The sequence below is a fragment of the Chelon labrosus genome, assembly GCF_963514085.1.
Source record: "Chelon labrosus genome assembly, chromosome: 9".
NCBI classification, from domain to species: Eukaryota; Metazoa; Chordata; class Actinopteri; order Mugiliformes; family Mugilidae; genus Chelon; species Chelon labrosus.
In genome coordinates, this window is record NC_140359.1 from 29,978,545 (window position 1) to 29,995,490 (window position 16,946).

The following is a 16,946-nucleotide window of genomic DNA, read 5'->3' on the forward strand; positions in this document are numbered from 1 at the left end:
AGTATAAATACACACTATACTATGGTATAAATATATACACTACACAGTATAAATACATACTATACTATGGTATAAATATATACACTACACAGTATAAATACACACTATACTATGGTATAAATATATATACTACATACTACACAGTATAAATACACACTGTACTATGGTATAAATATATATACTACATAGTATAAATACATACTATACTATGGTACTGTGTGTATTTATACTTTGTTTATGTACAGTGTCAATCCTGAAGCGTTGTGATGTCATACCGTTGAGCCGCTGCTGATTGGCTGCTGTGTCTCTGATCACTTCCTGTTTCAGCAGGTGGGCGTGGTCTTGCTCCTCCCTGAGTCTAGTGAGCTCCGCCTCCAGACACCTGAGGACATAGAGGAGGTTGAGGGACAGTAACAGGACCAGGGACAGGTCATCATCAGTCTCATGTCCTCTACCTGTGGGCGTGTCTCCGTCTGGCCTCCAGCTGTTTACACTGCTCCTCCAGGCTCCTCCTCTCCTCCCTCCTCCTGCTCAGCTCCTCCTTCACCTCCTGCACATAAACCATGAGGAACCTCAGCTCCTCCCCCTTCTACCATCTGACACATTAAATGTGACCTTTGAACCCACCTGGACTTCAGTCTCCTGCTGCTTCCTGTCTTTCACAAACGTCTCAGCCTCGTCTCTGTGAGACTCCACTTCCTGTAGCAGTGCAGCGAGCACGTCCCTTTGTCTGTCCAGCTCTTCCTGCAGTTTGTCCACCTCGTCTTGTGTCCCATCCAGCCCGTCCCGCATCCGCTCCACCTCCTCCTGCTTCCTGTCCAGCTCGTCCTTCGTCCTGTCCACCTCCTCCTGCTTCCTGTCCAGCTCGTCCTTCGTCCTGTCCAGCTCGTCCTTCGTCCTGTCCAGCTCGTCCCTCGTCCTGTGGAGCTGATGGAGAGCCTGGGTGCGTTTGGTTTTGACCTCGTCCAGCGTCTCCTGCTCCACCAGCAGCTCCTGAAGGACTTGTTTTAGCTCTGGACACAGAAGGACACGTTCTTATCTGGGGACAGGAACCTAAACCCTCTGGGCTGGACCTGGTTTAATGAGTTCATGTCACCGTTACCTCCTCTGTGTGCGCTGAGCTCAGTCTTCAGAGACCTCCTCTCACTCCACAGCGCCTCCTGCTGCTCCAACAGCTCCTACACAACAGACACAGAGACAAGACCGTCCTCATGTGTATTTAACAACCTTTGGTTCAGGTTGTCTTTGTAGTCCTGAAGGTCCACAAAGACAACCTCCTCCTCCTCCTCCTCCTCCTCCTCCTCCTCCTCCTCCTCCTCCTCCTCCTCCTCACCTTGATGCTGTTCTGCAGCCGCTGCTCCTCCTCCTTCACCTCCTCCTTCCTCTGAATCAGCTGCTGTTCCTGCAGAGACGACAGCATCAGTTTCCTCCTTTCATTTCTTTCCCTCTTTATATTTGTCACTGATGAACATCTACCTGATCCCTGACGGAGTCCAGACTCCTCTGAGCCTCCCGGCAGTCGGACAGAACATCAGCGAGTCTGAAACACAACCTTCACATCTAGAACCAAGTCTGAACAGCTTTTACAAAATGTCCCCACAGCTCAGTAAAAACAAAGACCACACCCACTCTGCAGCCCTTTCAAAGTAAAAGCTTACTATTGTAACAGCTGCTGTCTCCAAGGGTGATGCTAACGGTGATGCTAACGGTGATGCTAACGGTACAGTGGTAGCATTAGCAGTAGTATGAGCCTGGTTTTATTCTACCTCTCGGTCGCTGTCTGCGTTTCCGTGGTGACTTGTTGGAGCTCCTGATCTCTGCTCCTCAGCGCCTCCTCTACCTCCGTCAGAGTCTGCTCCTCCTCCTGCCTCCTCCTCCTCAGCTGCTCCACCTCCTCCTGCAGCTCCCTGAAGACCACATGACATGATGATGATGGTGATGATGACGATGTACTGAGGTCAGAGGTCAAGCTGTAGCCGTTTACCTGACGTCCTCCAGCAGACAGGTGGCGCTGTCCTGAGCTCTGCTCTTCAACGCGTCGGCCTCCCACTGAGCCTCAGAGGCCTGGAGGACACATGAGGACACATGAGGACACATGAGGACACATGAGTTCTTGTAGCAGAGACAGAGACGGCGTGTTAAGACATGAGGATGTGGACCTGCTCTCTGGAGGCCCGTATGCAGCGCTGGACGTCCAGCAGCAGCCGGTCGGCCTGACGGAGCTCAGCTCGTCTCTTCAGCAGAGTCGTCTCCACACACTCCACCTCCTCACAGACCATCATCATCCTCCTGCTCCACCGGACAGGAGAGATCTGGTCAGTTAATGCTGATGCTAATGGCTATGCTAATGGCTATGCTAATGGCTATGCTAATGGCTATGCTAATGGATAGCATTACAGGCAGCCTTCCAGTTGATTTAAAAGCTTTTAGCACAGAGAGTGAAAACATGGTCGTCTGGAGGAACAGCTCAAAGCCTCTGGCTGGAGTCAGTGACATCAGCACAGGTGTCACCTGTTCAGACCTCCCTCCAGGTGTCACCCGTTCAGGCCTCCCTCCAGGTGTCACCCGTTCAGGTGTCACCCGTTCAGGCCTCCCTCCAGGTGTCACCCGTTCAGGTGTCACCCGTTCAGGCCTCCCTCCAGGTGTCACCCGTTCAGGTGTCACCCGTTCAGGCCTCCCTCCAGGTGTCACCCGCACAGATCTCCCTCCAGGTGTCACCCGTTCAGGTGTCACCCGTTCAGACCTCCCTCCAGGTGTCACCCGTTCAGGTGTCACCCGTTCAGGCCTCCCTCCAGGTGTCACCCGTTCAGGTGTCACCCGTTCAGGCCTCCCTCCAGGTGTCACCCGTTCAGGCCTCCCTGGAGGTGTCACCCGTTCAGGCCTCCCTCCAGGTGTCACCCGTTCAGGTGTCACCCGTTCAGGCCTCCCTCCAGGTGTCACCCGCACAGATCTCCCTCCAGGTGTCACCCGTTCAGGTGTCACCCGTTCAGACCTCCCTCCAGGTGTCACCCGTTCAGGCCTCCCTCCAGGTGTCACCCGCACAGATCTCCCTCCAGGTGTCACCCGTTCAGGTGTCACCCGTTCAGACCTCCCTCCAGGTGTCACCCGTTCAGGTGTCACCCGTTCAGGCCTCCCTCCAGGTGTCACCCGTTCAGGTGTCACCCGTTCAGGCCTCCCTCCAGGTGTCACCCGTTCAGGCCTCCCTGGAGGTGTCACCCGTTCAGGCCTCCCTCCAGGTGTCACCCGTTCAGGTGTCACCCGTTCAGGCCTCCCTCCAGGTGTCACCCGCACAGATCTCCCTCCAGGTGTCACCCGTTCAGGTGTCACCCGTTCAGACCTCCCTCCAGGTGTCACCCGTTCAGGTGTTACCCGTTCAGGCCTCCCTCCAGGTGTCACCCGTTCAGGTGTTACCCGTTCAGGCCTCCCTCCAGGTGTCACCTGTGTTGTGTCTGTGAGCGTCGCAGTCGTTTGGTTTCCAGTCGTAGCTTCTTCTTCTCCTCCTCCAGTCTCTCTGCTTCACACTCACACCTGTCTCCCTGGAGACAGAGACCAGGTGTTTGTGATGAGCTAACGGTGACATCAATCAATCATCTCCATAATCTGCTCTGAGAAAACTGGAGAACATTTATTGCTCTGACTGTAAAATGAATCTTCAGGGTTTTGACCTGAGCTCAGACCTGGTTATTTTAAAAGTCTGTGAATAGTGTAATAATGATGATGATGACGCAGACGCTAATGGTGATGCTAATGGTGATGCTAATGGTGATGCTAATTGTTTGTTGTGTGAGTCATGACTTGGAGAGATGATCTATATCTATAATAATCCTGCTCGTTATTTATTTTCCTCTGAATCTATTATCGTTACAGTCATTCATGAACAGCTGATCCTCACCGTGTCTCTGTGCTCTGGGATGTTGCAGTGGAGGACGGCGCCTCCTGCTGGAGGGCTGCATAGGACGGCTGCAGGTGAGAGCAGCCAGGTGGGTCCATCCAGGGGAGTCTGAGCGTCAGGAGGAGGAGGAGGAGGAGGAGGAGGAGGAGGAGGAGTCCCTCCTCTGGAGCTCCCGTCAGCATCACTGCCTCCTCCACTGTCCCTCCACTCTGCTGGACACACATCTCATCAGTCTAGCTAGCTGCTACTAGCCCTGTGGCTACGATGACGGTAAAGAAGTCTCATCTAAGAACTTTACATGAAGTCATTGACCTCTGACCTCTGACCTCTGACACACATTTAAACAGTGGACAGTAGAGGAGATGATGGATGTTGGTGCGTCTACCTGAGTCAGTGTTGGCTGGGGGGACGTAGACCCAGTAGCCTCTGTCCTGACGTCGCCCCCCAGCAGGAGAGCTGAGGTACTGCAGCCCCACACCAGAGTCCTGGGTCCCCTGAGAACCCAGACTGGGAGCCTGAAGGAGTTTAATGTGTGGTTAGTTTGTTGATGCTGATCTGTTAGTTCATCACGGTTTAAACTGATCATAACCTGACAACCAGCTGTTCTTATCCTGTTTATTGGTTCTTTCATCCTCATGTTCTACAGAGAAGACTCACACTGAGTCCAGGAGGCAGGAACCAACACCCTGCTCCATCCCCAGATCTGGTCCCAGTCCTGGTCTTGGTTCTAGATCTGGCCCTGGTCTTGGTCCTGGTCCTGGTCCTAGTCTGGTCCAGCTCCTCCACCCTGTGTTGGTCCTGATGAGATAGAAACTGTCTCATGTGGTTGTGGGGTTGAATCCTCTGTCAGAGGGGGGTCAGGTCTGAGGTGAGGGTACCTGTGAGAGCAGCAGCTCCACAGTCTGGTTCAGGGCTCTCAGCTGATCTGTGGTGGATTTCAGCTGTTCCACCGTCAGCTGATCCCCGTCACACATGGACCTGCTGAGCCGCCGTAGTTTCCTGTTGAGGCGTCCGAGGCGTCTCTGGTGACCGTCGCTCTGGACACTCAGCTGGACCAGAGAGACCAGAGACACTCATCAGAGACACTCAACAGAGACACTCAACAGAGACACTCATCAGAGACACTCGTCAGAGACACTCGTCAGAGACACTCAACAGAGACACTCGTCAGAGACACTCGTCAGAGACACTCAACAGAGACACTCGTCAGAGACACTCAACAGAGACACTCGTCAGAGATACTCATCAGAGACACTCGTCAGAGACACTCGTCAGAGACGAAGCAGCTCCAACACTGACCTGCTGCAGCAGAGAGTCTCTCTCTTGCTGGACGTCCTGAAGCTGCAGACGGGTCTCCTGAAGCTCCGCCTCCTACAGGAAGAGAACAATCTGTTTATGGATAAAAGTCGTATTCACACAGGATCAGTTTAACCTGTGACCTCTGGTGATGTGTCCTGAGGTCAGAGGTCATTGGTCCTCCGGTCCTGAGGTGAATCAGCTTCTCTTCATTTAACTGCTTCATCTGAATTAGTTTTATTCCAGGACGTCTGTGTCGATTCACAGGGATTCAGACGATGACCTCTGACCTTAGGGCCCATTAGTAGAGGTCACAGGTTAAACAGGATCTGATCTCTGCTACTGACCAGACTCTTCTGAATGACGGCGTTTCTGTTCTGACTGATGTCCAGTTTGTCTCTGAGTCTCTGCAGCTCCTCCTTCAGCCTCTGGTCTGACTCCTGCTGCTGGTCCACCTGGTCCTGGTCCTGGTCCTGGCAGAGACTGGTCAATGACAGCAGACATCAACATGCAGCTACGTTTCCCTACTGACATCACCATCACCACACTGAGACCTGACATGGTCCTGTGGTTTAACAACGGGGAGGCGTGTCCTGTTAGTGGAGCTGAGCCATGGGACCAGGACGTCCAGGAGCCATATGAGAGGACCACTACCTGAGAGACACTGGCCTCACGTCAGCAAAGGTCAAGAGGGTTGTAAAGGATCTCTCAGAAGAAGCAGAGAAGGTAAGTTTCTGTCTCTGGCTGAGAGGCCACGTGTTAACCTGACCATCAGAAGGTTAACACGTGGCCTCTCACACCATCCTGAGATGTTCTGGTGACTAAAGGATGAAACATGAGACGGACGGCTCCCAGCTGAAGACCCTGCAGCTGGTACTTAGGTACTGGTGGAGGTGCAGCAAGCTGAAATGCTGTGCATCATTTTTTTATGACGTGTACTTTAGTGTTTTAGTTTCACTGATCAGGTCTGGAGTAGAAGAGGATGGAGGTGGAGCCTCTGCTATTTACTACAGCACTCGTACCTGAACGTGTTCTCATGGACCTCCTGAAGGTCTGGGGAGGTCGCTGTGAACTGGTCCAGTTGGGATCGGGTCTCTTTATACTGGGTCCTGGTGTGGTCCAGCTGGGTTCTGGTCTCTTTATACTGGGTCTTGGTGTGGTCCAGCTGGGTCCTGGTGTGGTCCAGCTGGGTCCTGGTGTGGTGCAGCTGATCCTGAAGGTTCTGGACGACATGCTGAAGAGAAGCTCTGTCCTCCTGCAGACAGACAGACAGACAGACTGTGACTGGTTTGTTTATTGTTGGTGTTTAAGTTGAGGATGAAGATGAACTGACCTGCAGGACGTCGATGGACGACTGAAGCTGAGACTCTCTGATCTCTCTGGTTTGTTTCTCTTTGTCTGCAGCTGCCTGAAGAGCGTCACCCTCCAGCTACACACACATTAATACTGGATTGATAACATTTTATTTCTCCTGGACATCATCACATTCTACCATTGTGATCATTATACAATCCAGAAGAAGATGGAGATTTCCTCCATGTTGTTCACACATGGAACTCCCCAGAGAAACCAGTCACCAAGGCATGCTACATAGCAATGCTAAGCTAACTGTTACTACTAGATGGCTGTATTATGTTTGTTATCTGTAGTACCACCATTAGACCACTAGATGGAGACAAAGGAACATGTATGTAGTTGAGGCACAGGGCTCAGATTCTATCAGTCAAGTCACCATGTGGTTCATAGTTGATGTAGAATCATGTGGACAGACTCTAAAGGACCACAGAAGAAGAAACTTTTAGCAAGATGGTACCTGTCTCAGTGTCACCTGTCGGGTTAGCTCCTCCCTCAGCCGATGAAGCTCTGCCTCCAGCTCCACCTGCTGTCGGCTGCTCTCCACCTGTCTGTCCCTCAGAGTCTGAGCCTCCAAATGCAAGAGAGACAGCTCCTCCTGGTGGACAGACATGTCATGAAGACAGAGAGACAGACAGAGAGACAGACAGAGAGAGTCAGACAGCTCCATGTAAACCTGTCTCACCTGTGAGTGTGTCCTGGCTGCATCCTCCAGGTGTCTGCAGTGTCTCTGAGCGTCCTCCAGGTGTCTGCAGTGTCTCTGAGCGTCCTCCAGGTGTCTGCAGTGTCTCTGAGCGTCCTCCAGGTGGAGCTGCAGACTCTGGTTTTCAGCCTTCAGACTGATGACCTGCTGCTGGGAGCTGTGGACCTGGAACACAGAAACTCTCTGGTCACCGAGGGAGACGGGACTCATCAGAGGCGGGTCAGAAGTGTTTCTGGTTCACCTGCTGCCTGAGGCCTCTGAGATACTCCTGGAGCCCAGTGATCACGTCCTCCAGGTCCTTCTGAAGAGCTTCATTCACCAGGATCTGACCTGGAGGAGGAGGAGGAAGAGGAGGAGGAGGAGGAGCATCAGTTCATCACCTGTTCAGTCTAACAGCCAATCAGAGATGAGCTCTCATCAGATGTCTCCTCACCGTCGGTCAGCTGCTGCTCCAGCTCTTTGATCTCCTGCGTCTCTGTGGCAATGCGAGACAGCAGGTCGTCAAGGCGACCCTCCAGATCACTCTGCTTCCTGCTCATCTTGTCCAACAGCTGATTGGTCGCATGGGCCTGAAAGGGACACGTCAGCCAATCAGAGGGCTGCTTCAAGTCTGACATGGTTAAAGGTGTTTTACCCTTTAGTCAGAGACAGAGACAGAGGCGTTATGGGAAATGTAGGCTCCAGTGTTTGTGGACGTGTCCACCTTCAACTGGGTGAAAGACAGTTCAGTGAGATGTTGTTAAAGCTTCTGTCTCTGTCTCTGCATCGTCTCTAGAGTCAGAGACAGGTCAACATGAGACGAGGGTCAGAGTGGTTAAGGTGATGATCCTCTGTGCTCTGCATGCATGGGTTTGACTCTACAGGTTCAGGTAATGATGTGATCAGACTGAATAAAATAAACCTCTGATGGTTCCCAGTCTCCTCCTGAAGGTTCACCACGCTAAAGAAATCTGGACTGAGAAGAGGAAAAAAACAAATCACAGCTGATTCAGTCTGGACCTCAGAGTCTGGAGGAACATGGTCGCTCAGGAGGAACCACACCTGTACCAGGAACCTTCAGAGGAAACCAGCTCTTCCACCTGGAAGAACCAGGATCTAAACCAAGACCAGGAACAATGTTAATAATTCACCTGGAGGATGTTGTTTGTGGTAAATGGTAAATGGCCTTGCTTTTATATAGCGCTTCTCTACCTATTGGTTCTCAAAGCACTTTACAGTCATAGACACATCTACCCATTCGCTCACACAAGCACACACACATTCACACACCAGAGCCACGCACTGGGAGCAACTGGGGGTTCAGTGTCTTGCTCAAGGACACTTCGGCATGTGGCACATTCCGGGGATCAAACCGCTAACCCTCTGGTTCGTGGACAACCCGCTCTACCTACTGAGCCACAGCCGCCCCCAGTTGAACTGACTGGAGATGATCCATGTTGTAGAACCAGCTACAGGTCAGTAGTTCAGTGAAAACACAGATGAATCAACAACTCTCAGTTATTAGAGAATAAAGCTGAACACACAACCTTTATGAGCCACTTTATTAGGTACACACTGGTGTACCTAATAAAGTGGCTCTGCTCAAGGAGGAGTTAGCGCTGCTCTTAGTGGATTCACTATATAAATAAAACTGAACTGAATCCTGAGTCTTCACATATGTTGTTGTTCCAATAATCAGCTGCGTCACAACAACAGATAAAATGAAACCATCAGAGGTTCAGTCTCTGTTCCTTTAATCTGTCTTATTTTGAAATCTAGTTTATATTCGTTGTCTCTGGTTGAAAGCTGCTGTAGATTTAAACCTTGTTTTTCCTGTGCAATGCATCATGGGAACGCAGCAGCCATCCCTCCGGACTCTAGTGTTGTTGTACTCACTGCTATCAGTTCAGTCTGCTCCTCCACCTCAGAGAGCACTGAGGGCTGCTGGGTAACATCCACTTCCTGTTGGTCTCTCACTTCACAGTCAACAACAACAACTCTTCCTGCATTAAACTCCTCTCTCTCTCCTTCTCTCCTTCTCTCTCCTTCTCTCCTTCTCTCCTTCTCTCTCCTTCTCTCTCCTTCTCTCCTTCTCTCCTTCTCTCTCCTCCTCTCTCCTTCTCTCTCCTTCTCTCCGTTACAAACTTCTCCTTCTCTCTGCTGCCTTTGAATCAACACAGGAAATAGGGAATGTCTGTGCCAGCCAATCAGAGGGGCAGCTCCACAGTGACAGGTCAGAATCTGTCCAATGGGAGTGAGTGAGAGTTGGAAGGCCCGCCCCCCTCAGAGGGCAGTGGTCCGGTCTTCTTAAAGAGACAGCGACCTGTTTCTGGACATCACTCTTTAGATAAAACAGCTCAATGTAAATTATGAATCATATGTGTTAGAATCACATCAGAAAAATAATGTTGAAACACTCAAAGATGAAATCTATTTTTTTAAATTGAAAATAAGACTAGAATAAAAACTAATTTAACTTGTACCTTTTAAAATGTACAGACCCAGATGACCTGAGAGGTCAGCAGGGCCTGTAACGCCTCAGGTCAGATCATGAATGTTGGAGTCGGTTCTGGATCAGAGCCTGGTACCAACCCTTTTATTTTTTATATTTTAATTCCTCACCAGAATAATTAATGAGCTACTGATCAGAACGGAGAGAAGGTTAAAAGTGTTTTCTTGGAGAATGCAGTTATCAACCCAGCTAAACTAGGGCTATATGCTAAGCTAGAGCTACATGCTAAACTAGAGCTACATGTTAAACTAGGGCTATATGCTAAGCTAGAGCTACATGCTAAACTAGAGCTACATGTTAAACTAGGGCTATATGCTAAGCTAGAGCTACATGCTAAACTAGAGCTATATGCTAAGCTAGAGCTACATGCTAAGCTAGAGCTACATGCTAAACTAGAGCTATATGCTAAGCTAGAGCTACATGCTAAGCTAGAGCTACATGTTAAACTAGAGCTACATGCTAAACTAGGGCTACATGCTAAGCTAGAGCTACATGCTAAACTAGAGCTATATGCTAAGCTAGAGCTACATGTTAAGCTAGAGCTACATGTTAAACTAGAGCTACATGCTAAACTAGAGCTATATGCTAAACTAGAGCTACATGCTAAGCTAGAGCTACATGTTAAGCTAGAGCTACATGTTAAGCTAGAGCTACATGTTAAACTAGAGCTACATGCTAAACTAGAGCTACATGTTAAGCTAGAGCTACATGCTAAACTAGAGCTACATTTAAACTAGAGCTACATGCTAAACTAGAGCTACATGTTAAGCTAGAGCTACATGTTAAACTAGAGCTACATGCTAAACTAGGGCTATATGCTAAGCTAGAGCTACATGCTAAACTAGAGCTATATGCTAAGCTAGAGCTACATGCTAAGCTAGAGCTACATGTTAAACTAGAGCTACATGCTAAACTAGAGCTATATGCTAAACTAGAGCTACATGCTAAGCTAGAGCTACATGTTAAGCTAGAGCTACATGTTAAACTAGAGCTACATGCTAAACTAGAGCTACATGTTAAACTAGAGCTACATGCTAAGCTAGAGCTACATGTTAAACTAGAGCTACATGCTAAACTAGAGCTACATGTTAAGCTAGAGCTACATGTTAAACTACATGCTAAACTAGAGCTATATGCTAAACTAGAGCTATATGCTAGGCTAGAGCTACATGCTAAGCTAGAGCTAATTCATCTGGACTGACCTCTACATTATGTCCTGACTGGTTCTAGACTCATTAAGTTTAGTGGAACCAGGAAGTAACAGGTGTGTTACCTGTTGTGTGTCTGTGGTGTCCAGCCTCTGTTTGTCCATCTGTCTTCTTGTCTCTTCAGCTTCTTCTCTCAGTTCCTCCAGGATGGACATTTTACTGAGGAGACGACACAGCGCCTCCTGTTGGACACCAGAAACCATCAGCTCCAATTAGTGAAGACGACCTGTGTGTGTGTGTGTGTGTGTGTGTGTGTGAGGGTGTGTGCGTGTGTGTGTGTGTGTGTGTGTGTGTGTGTGTGTGTGTGTTACCTGTCTGTGTGTCTCTGTGTGTTCTACTTCCTGTCGTGGTTCCTCCTGATTGGTCAGTTCATTCTCAGCTGCACAAACACCAACGATCAGAGTTTAGAGTCTGTTACTGTGGAGAACATGAGACCAGGTGGCTGAGTGGTTCAGGTGATGGACATTGTTCTCTGCTCACGTGGGTTTGAATCCCGTCCTCATTGGGTTTGATTTGATCTGTGATTATTAATGATCTCATTTATATATGGATGAAAGAATGGCTGTTAAAATGAGTGGGAGTAAGAAACCATAAATATATTGATCAGTACCGTGTGACAAGAGTTCATCCAGTTATAGAAGGTTCTACAGCCAGCCCTGCTCTAAGGGATCTACACAGAACCTGAGTGAGCATGGTTGGTAGTAACGCTGCCAACATGCTAGTTGTCAGACTCTACGTCCTCAAACCAACCAGACGCCAGCGTCAGTATCTGGACTCCTCCAGAGTTTAGTCTGATGGCTGATGTTGAGAGAAAAGAACTCAAGCAGACGCATCTATAAACGCTGGCACACCTTCTACAACTGAAGCCTTGTGACACAGTTTAACAGCCATTCTTTCATCCATACATAAACGAGATCATTAATAATCACAGAATCAGATGAACCCAACGAGGATGGGATTCAAACCCACGTGAGCAGATGGTCCATCACCTTAACCACTCAGCCACCTGGTCTGTTTCTGTGATAATGAGATGTTCTAAAGACGTCAGACTGAAGAACGTCTAAAGATCCAGACTAGACGGCTGAAAAATGTTCCTGATAATAAAAGTAACTCACTTCTTGTCTCTAATGTGGATGTGATTATCCAGGTGGAGCTCACCTGTACTCTGAGATCTGTGACGGCCTGATGACTCAATGCCATCGCCTGAGGCCTCCTGGATCTGTAGTGAGGAGGAGGAGGAGGAGGAGGAGGAGGAGGAGGAGGAGGAGGAGGCGTTGGTCCTGATGTGTCGAGCCTTCCCGATGTAGGGACTGTCAGCCACAGACTCTGTGGTGTCGACTTCCTGATGAGACAAAGTGGAAGGACAGCAGCTAATGAGTCATCGGGAGGAGGTCGGGGCTGATGGATGACCAGGAGGAGGTTTGGATCACCTCAGTGCTGCAGGCGGGTATAGAGCTGAGCTTGGCATCTATCTTGTAGAAGGTCATCTCCTGCTCCAGCTCGTAGAGTCTCTGCAAAGCTCTGCTCAGCTCAGCTGTCGTCCTCTCCAACTGAAAACAAACAGGAAGTAGTGACTTTTACTCTGAAAGAGCAGCAGGAAGTCTGAAGCTGCTACCTGCTGGAGTCTGAGGGAGCTAGGGATGATGGGAGATGGAGTTTTAATGAGATGTCAGAGTACCTGATAGGCCAGACGAGCGTCAGGTGGGCGGAGCTAGAGGATGAGGTGTGCAGACAGAGACAGGTAGAGAGTTACTGTGACTGATGGCTTCCTCTGACTCACTGTGAACCTGATCACAAGCTGGTTTCTACCAAACCTGACGAGTCAACACGTGACAGAGAAGAAGAAGAAGAAGAAGAGGAAGAAGGAGAAGAGGAAGAAGGAGGAGAAGGAGAAGTCCTACCAGCTGACTCTTGGTGTGTACTTCCTGCTCCAGCTGTGTTTGTGAGTGTCCTTGTGTTTGTCTTTGGTCCATCAGGGATCTGTTTGTCTCCTCCTGCTGGTGGAGTCGAGTCACTGCATCCTGATGCTCCAGCTGCATCCTGCTCAGCTCTGATTGGCTGCTGTCGACCTCCCGCTGCAGACGCTCCAGCTCCTCTGGTCACAACAAACCAGATCAAAGCTGAGGCATGAGGCAGGGAACTCTTTCTACGTTACATCTAGTGGGAGGAGTACCGGCGTTGAAGCGCTGGTGGGCGTGTCCTCTCTCCTCCTGGGTGATTGGCAGGTGGTCCAGCCTATCCAGTGTCCTGAGGTGGTAGAGCAGGAAGAGGCGGGAGTGCGGCAGCGAGGAGGCGGGGTTACCTGACAGCGACAGCTCAGAGAGGTTGTTGAGAGGACGCAGTCTGGACACCTCGAACAGCTGGAGTCACACAAACATGAACAACATGGCCGCCGTGAGGAGAACCACAGAGTCGACCTTTACTCACAGACGTGATGTGGTTGTGCTGCAGATGGAGAACCTGCAGCGAGTGCAGTTTCCTGCCCAGCCACAAGGGGACGTGCTCGATGCTGTTGTGGGACAAGTTCAGGTGCTGCAGACGGGACAGGAGCTCCAGTCCTTCAATCCTCCTGAAGACACAACAACAGTCTGAGAGCTCTGCTCTAATTGGTCGTTCAGACCAGGTGTTAACACCTGATTCCTCTGCTTCCAGCTTCCAGGGTTCAGATTATTGATTCTAGATCATCACGTCGTTTGTGGAACATCTAAACTGTCTGTAAAGACAAACGGTCGACCACCAGCCTGGTGTGTCACAGCTACAGTATTTGTTTAGTCTTGATTGTCTCACTGGATTTTGTTGTGGGCCAACTGCAGCTCCCTCAGATGTGTCAGAGCGTCCAGTCTCTCCATCCTCTGGATCAGGTTGTGGTTCAGGTTCAGCTCCTGCAGTCGTTGGCAGGAGTGGAGGTTCTCAATCAACTGAAACAGAGTCAGGATATCAGGGTTCATGAATGGGACCAACTCCCCAGAACCATCAGGTCTATGTTCCTGACCCTGGTCTGTGTGGACCCTGGTCTCTATGAGAGACCAGGGTCCATAGAGACCAGGGTCCATGGAGACCAGGGTCATAGAGACCAGGGTCCATAGAGATCAGGGTCCATGGAGACCAGGGTCCATAGAGACCAGGGTCCATAGAGACCAGGGTCCATGGAGACCAGGGTCCATAGAGACCAGGGTCCATGGAGACCAGGGTCCATAGAGACCAGGGTCCATAGAGATCAGGGTCCATGGAGACCAGGGCCCATAGAGACCAGGGTCCATGGAGACCAGGGTCATAGAGACCAGGGTCCATGGAGACCAGGGTCCATAGAGACCAGGGTCCATAGAGATCAGGGTCCATGGAGACCAGGGTCCATAGAGACCAGGGTCCATGGAGACCAGGGTCCATGGACCCTGGTCTCTATGAGAGACCAGGGTCATAGAGACCAGGGTCCATAGAGACCAGGGTCCATAGAGATCAGGGTCCATGGAGACCAGGGTCCATAGAGACCAGGGTCATAGAGACCAGGGTCCATGGAGACCAGGGTCCATGGACCCTGGTCTCTATGAGAGACCTCTCATAGAGACCCTGGTCTCTCATAGAGACCAGGGTCCATAGAGACCAGGGTCCATGGACCCTGGTCTCTATGAGAGACCAGGGTCTCCATGGAGACCAGGGCCTCGATGCTGTTGTGGGACAAGTTCAGGTGCTGCAGACGATATGTCCATGGACCCTGGTCTCCATGGACCCTGGTCTCTATGACCCTGGTCTCCATGGACCCTGGTCTCTATGGACCCTGGTCTCTATGACCCTGGTGTCCATGGACCCTGGTCTCCATGGACCCTGGTCTCTATGACCCTGGTCTCTATGGACCCTGGTCTCTATGACCCTGGTCTCCATGGACCCTGGTCTCTATGGACCCTGGTCTCTATGACCCTGGTCTCTATGACCCTGGTCTCCATGGACCCTGGTCTCTATGACCCTGGTCTCTATGAACCCTGGTCTCTATGGACCCTGGTCTCCATGGACCCTGGTCTCTATGACCCTGGTGTCCATGGACCCTGGTCTCCATGGACCCTGGTCTCTATGACCCTGGTCTCTATGGATCCTGGTCTCTATGACCCTGGTCTCCATGGACCCTGGTCTCTATGACCCTGGTCTCCATGGACCCTGGTCTCTATGGACCCTGGTCTCTATGACCCTGGTCTCTATGGACCCTGGTCTCTATGAGCCTGGTCTCTATGGACCCTGGTCTCTATATGGACCCTGGTCTTTATGGACCCTGGTCTCTATGAGCCTGGTCTCTATGAGCCTGGTCTCTATGAGCCTGGTCTCCATGGACCCTGGTCTCCGTGGACCCTGGTCTCTATATGACCCTGGTCTCTATGGACCCTGGTCTCCATGGACCCTGGTCTCTATGACCCTGGTCTCTATGACCCTGGTCTCTATGGACCCTGGTCTCTATGAGCCTGGTCTCTATGGACCCTGGTCTCTATGACCCTGGTCTCTATGACCCTGGTCTCTATGAGCCTGGTCTCCATGGACCCTGGTCTCTATGGACCCTGGTCTCTATGACCCTGGTCTCTATGAGCCTGGTCTCCATGGACCCTGGTCTCCGTGGACCCTGGTCTCTATATGACCCTGGTCTCTATGGACCCTGGTCTCCATGGACCCTGGTCTCTATGACCCTGGTCTCTATGACCCCGGTCTCTATGAGCCTGGTCTCCATGGACCCTGGTCTCTATGGACCCTGGTCTCTATGACCCTGGTCTCTATGACCCTGGTCTCTGTTGACCCTGGTCTCTATGACCCTGGTCTCTATGGACCCTGGTCTCCATGGACCCTGGTCTCTATGGACCCTGGTCTCTATGACCCTGGTCTCTATGAGCCTGGTCTCTATGACCCTGGTCTCCATGACCCTGGTCTCTATGGACCCTGGTCTCTATGGACCCTGGTCTCTATGAGCCTGGTCTCTATGACCCTGGTCTCTATGGACCCTGGTCTCTATGACCCTGGTCTCTATGACCCTGGTCTCCGTGGACCCTGGTCTCTATATGACCCTGGTCTCTATGGACCCTGGTCTCCATGGACCCTGGTCTCTATGACCCTGGTCTCTATGGACCCTGGTCTCTATGGACCCTGGTCTCTATGGACCCTGGTCAGACTTCAGTGTCAGTAACATTGTGTCTGATTAATTAGTGATAAACTAAAACGTCTTCTAGATCAGATAGTAGAAAACACCCTGATAGCAATGATATCATTCTGAACTCATTCAGCAACCCCTTGACTAGAACTGGACCAAGAGTTTAGAGAAATACCACAAAGGTTCTAGTAACAATAGAACCAGGCCCACTCTCCATCTGGACATGTGGAGAACCAAAGAACCCAAAGTGTTCCACGTTGGGTTCTTACCTCTTGAAAGTGAATCTGGCTACAAAATCCTCCTGATTCCACTACAGGAGGCAACGTACACACAATTCAACCTCTGAGACAAAAGAGGAAATTCTGACATGATGATGAAATTCTGTGTTTTCTCTGTTAGCTGAGGCTAGCTGGTTAGCTCCAGCCATGTGGTGCTTGGTATCAAAGAGTAGCTTTTCTAGTTCCTGATGACATGAGCAGTGAGGATTGTTGGTACTATTGTTTTTATAAGTTTAACACCTGATCTTTAGAGCAACTAAGAACTGACTAAAACTTTTCCAGTTAGAAGAGTCCGTTCTGACCTTAAAGCGTCTTTCTCCGGTTGAGGACAGATTCAGAGATGGAACCAGAGACAGAGACCTACAACCAGTCAGCTTCATCAGCAGCTCCTCAGTGATGAACCTGACACCTGAGAACGAAAGCAGACACATCTTAGTCACGTCACACCACTCTGAAAGAAGCTTCTTGAGTCTTTACCTCCTCTGCTGTCCTGAGATTCTCCTCCTCCTCCTCCTCCACCTCTTCCTCCTCCTCCTCCTCCTCCTCCACCTCCTCCTCCTCCTCCTCCAGCCTCCTGCTCCTTCATCTCTCGACTCATCAGCA

At 50.5% G+C, this 16,946-nt stretch overlaps 2 protein-coding genes across 9 annotated transcripts in view; both read right to left on the bottom strand.

Moving 5' to 3' along the window:
• cntrl (centriolin) overlaps positions 1–11,057 on the bottom strand; it is a gene marked incomplete at its 3' end in the record, with an annotated part of 15,375 nt that extends 4,318 nt beyond the window's left edge. For 2 of the 8 annotated variants that reach the window (XM_084552264.1, XM_084552259.1), the window contains exons 1-22: positions 9,120–9,251; positions 7,678–7,813; positions 7,486–7,574; positions 7,002–7,409; positions 6,522–6,617; positions 6,211–6,443; positions 5,536–5,671; positions 5,192–5,263; positions 4,771–4,941; positions 4,550–4,690; positions 4,278–4,407; positions 3,893–4,104; positions 3,439–3,536; positions 2,160–2,289; positions 1,985–2,064; positions 1,767–1,907; positions 1,477–1,540; positions 1,334–1,402; positions 1,103–1,178; positions 628–1,013; positions 456–550; positions 276–382 (exon numbers count right to left, since the gene is read on the bottom strand). In XM_084552264.1, coding sequence (XP_084408390.1) covers positions 276–382; positions 456–550; positions 628–1,013; positions 1,103–1,178; positions 1,334–1,402; positions 1,477–1,540; positions 1,767–1,907; positions 1,985–2,064; positions 2,160–2,289; positions 3,439–3,536; positions 3,893–4,104; positions 4,278–4,407; positions 4,550–4,690; positions 4,771–4,941; positions 5,192–5,263; positions 5,536–5,671; positions 6,211–6,443; positions 6,522–6,617; positions 7,002–7,409; positions 7,486–7,574; positions 7,678–7,783 — 3,040 coding nt within the window. In that variant the 5' untranslated portion in view covers positions 7,784–7,813; positions 9,120–9,251. Of the gene's footprint in view, positions 1–275; positions 383–455; positions 551–627; positions 1,014–1,102; positions 1,179–1,333; positions 1,403–1,476; positions 1,541–1,766; positions 1,908–1,984; positions 2,065–2,159; positions 2,290–3,438; positions 3,537–3,892; positions 4,105–4,277; positions 4,408–4,549; positions 4,691–4,770; positions 4,942–5,191; positions 5,264–5,535; positions 5,672–6,210; positions 6,444–6,521; positions 6,618–7,001; positions 7,410–7,485; positions 7,575–7,677; positions 7,814–7,878; positions 7,954–9,046; positions 9,264–11,008 lie in introns of those variants that run through there. The other 6 variants (XM_084552261.1, XM_084552266.1, XM_084552265.1 and 3 more) reach the window with 6 other exon arrangements.
• A 1,256-nt stretch (positions 11,058–12,313) lies between these two features.
• LOC311493622 (centriolin-like) lies at positions 12,314–16,833 on the bottom strand (the record flags this gene model as incomplete). The annotated part of the gene is made up of 8 exons (XM_084552353.1): positions 16,821–16,833; positions 16,646–16,752; positions 13,731–13,861; positions 13,295–13,512; positions 13,117–13,245; positions 12,845–13,038; positions 12,622–12,654; positions 12,314–12,493 (listed from the first exon to the last, which is right to left on the bottom strand). The coding sequence occupies exons 2-8, from the start codon at positions 16,721–16,723 to the stop codon at positions 12,314–12,316; spliced, it is 963 nt and encodes a 320-aa protein (XP_084408479.1). The 5' UTR covers positions 16,724–16,752; positions 16,821–16,833.
• Between the last annotated feature and the right edge of the window lie 113 nt (positions 16,834–16,946).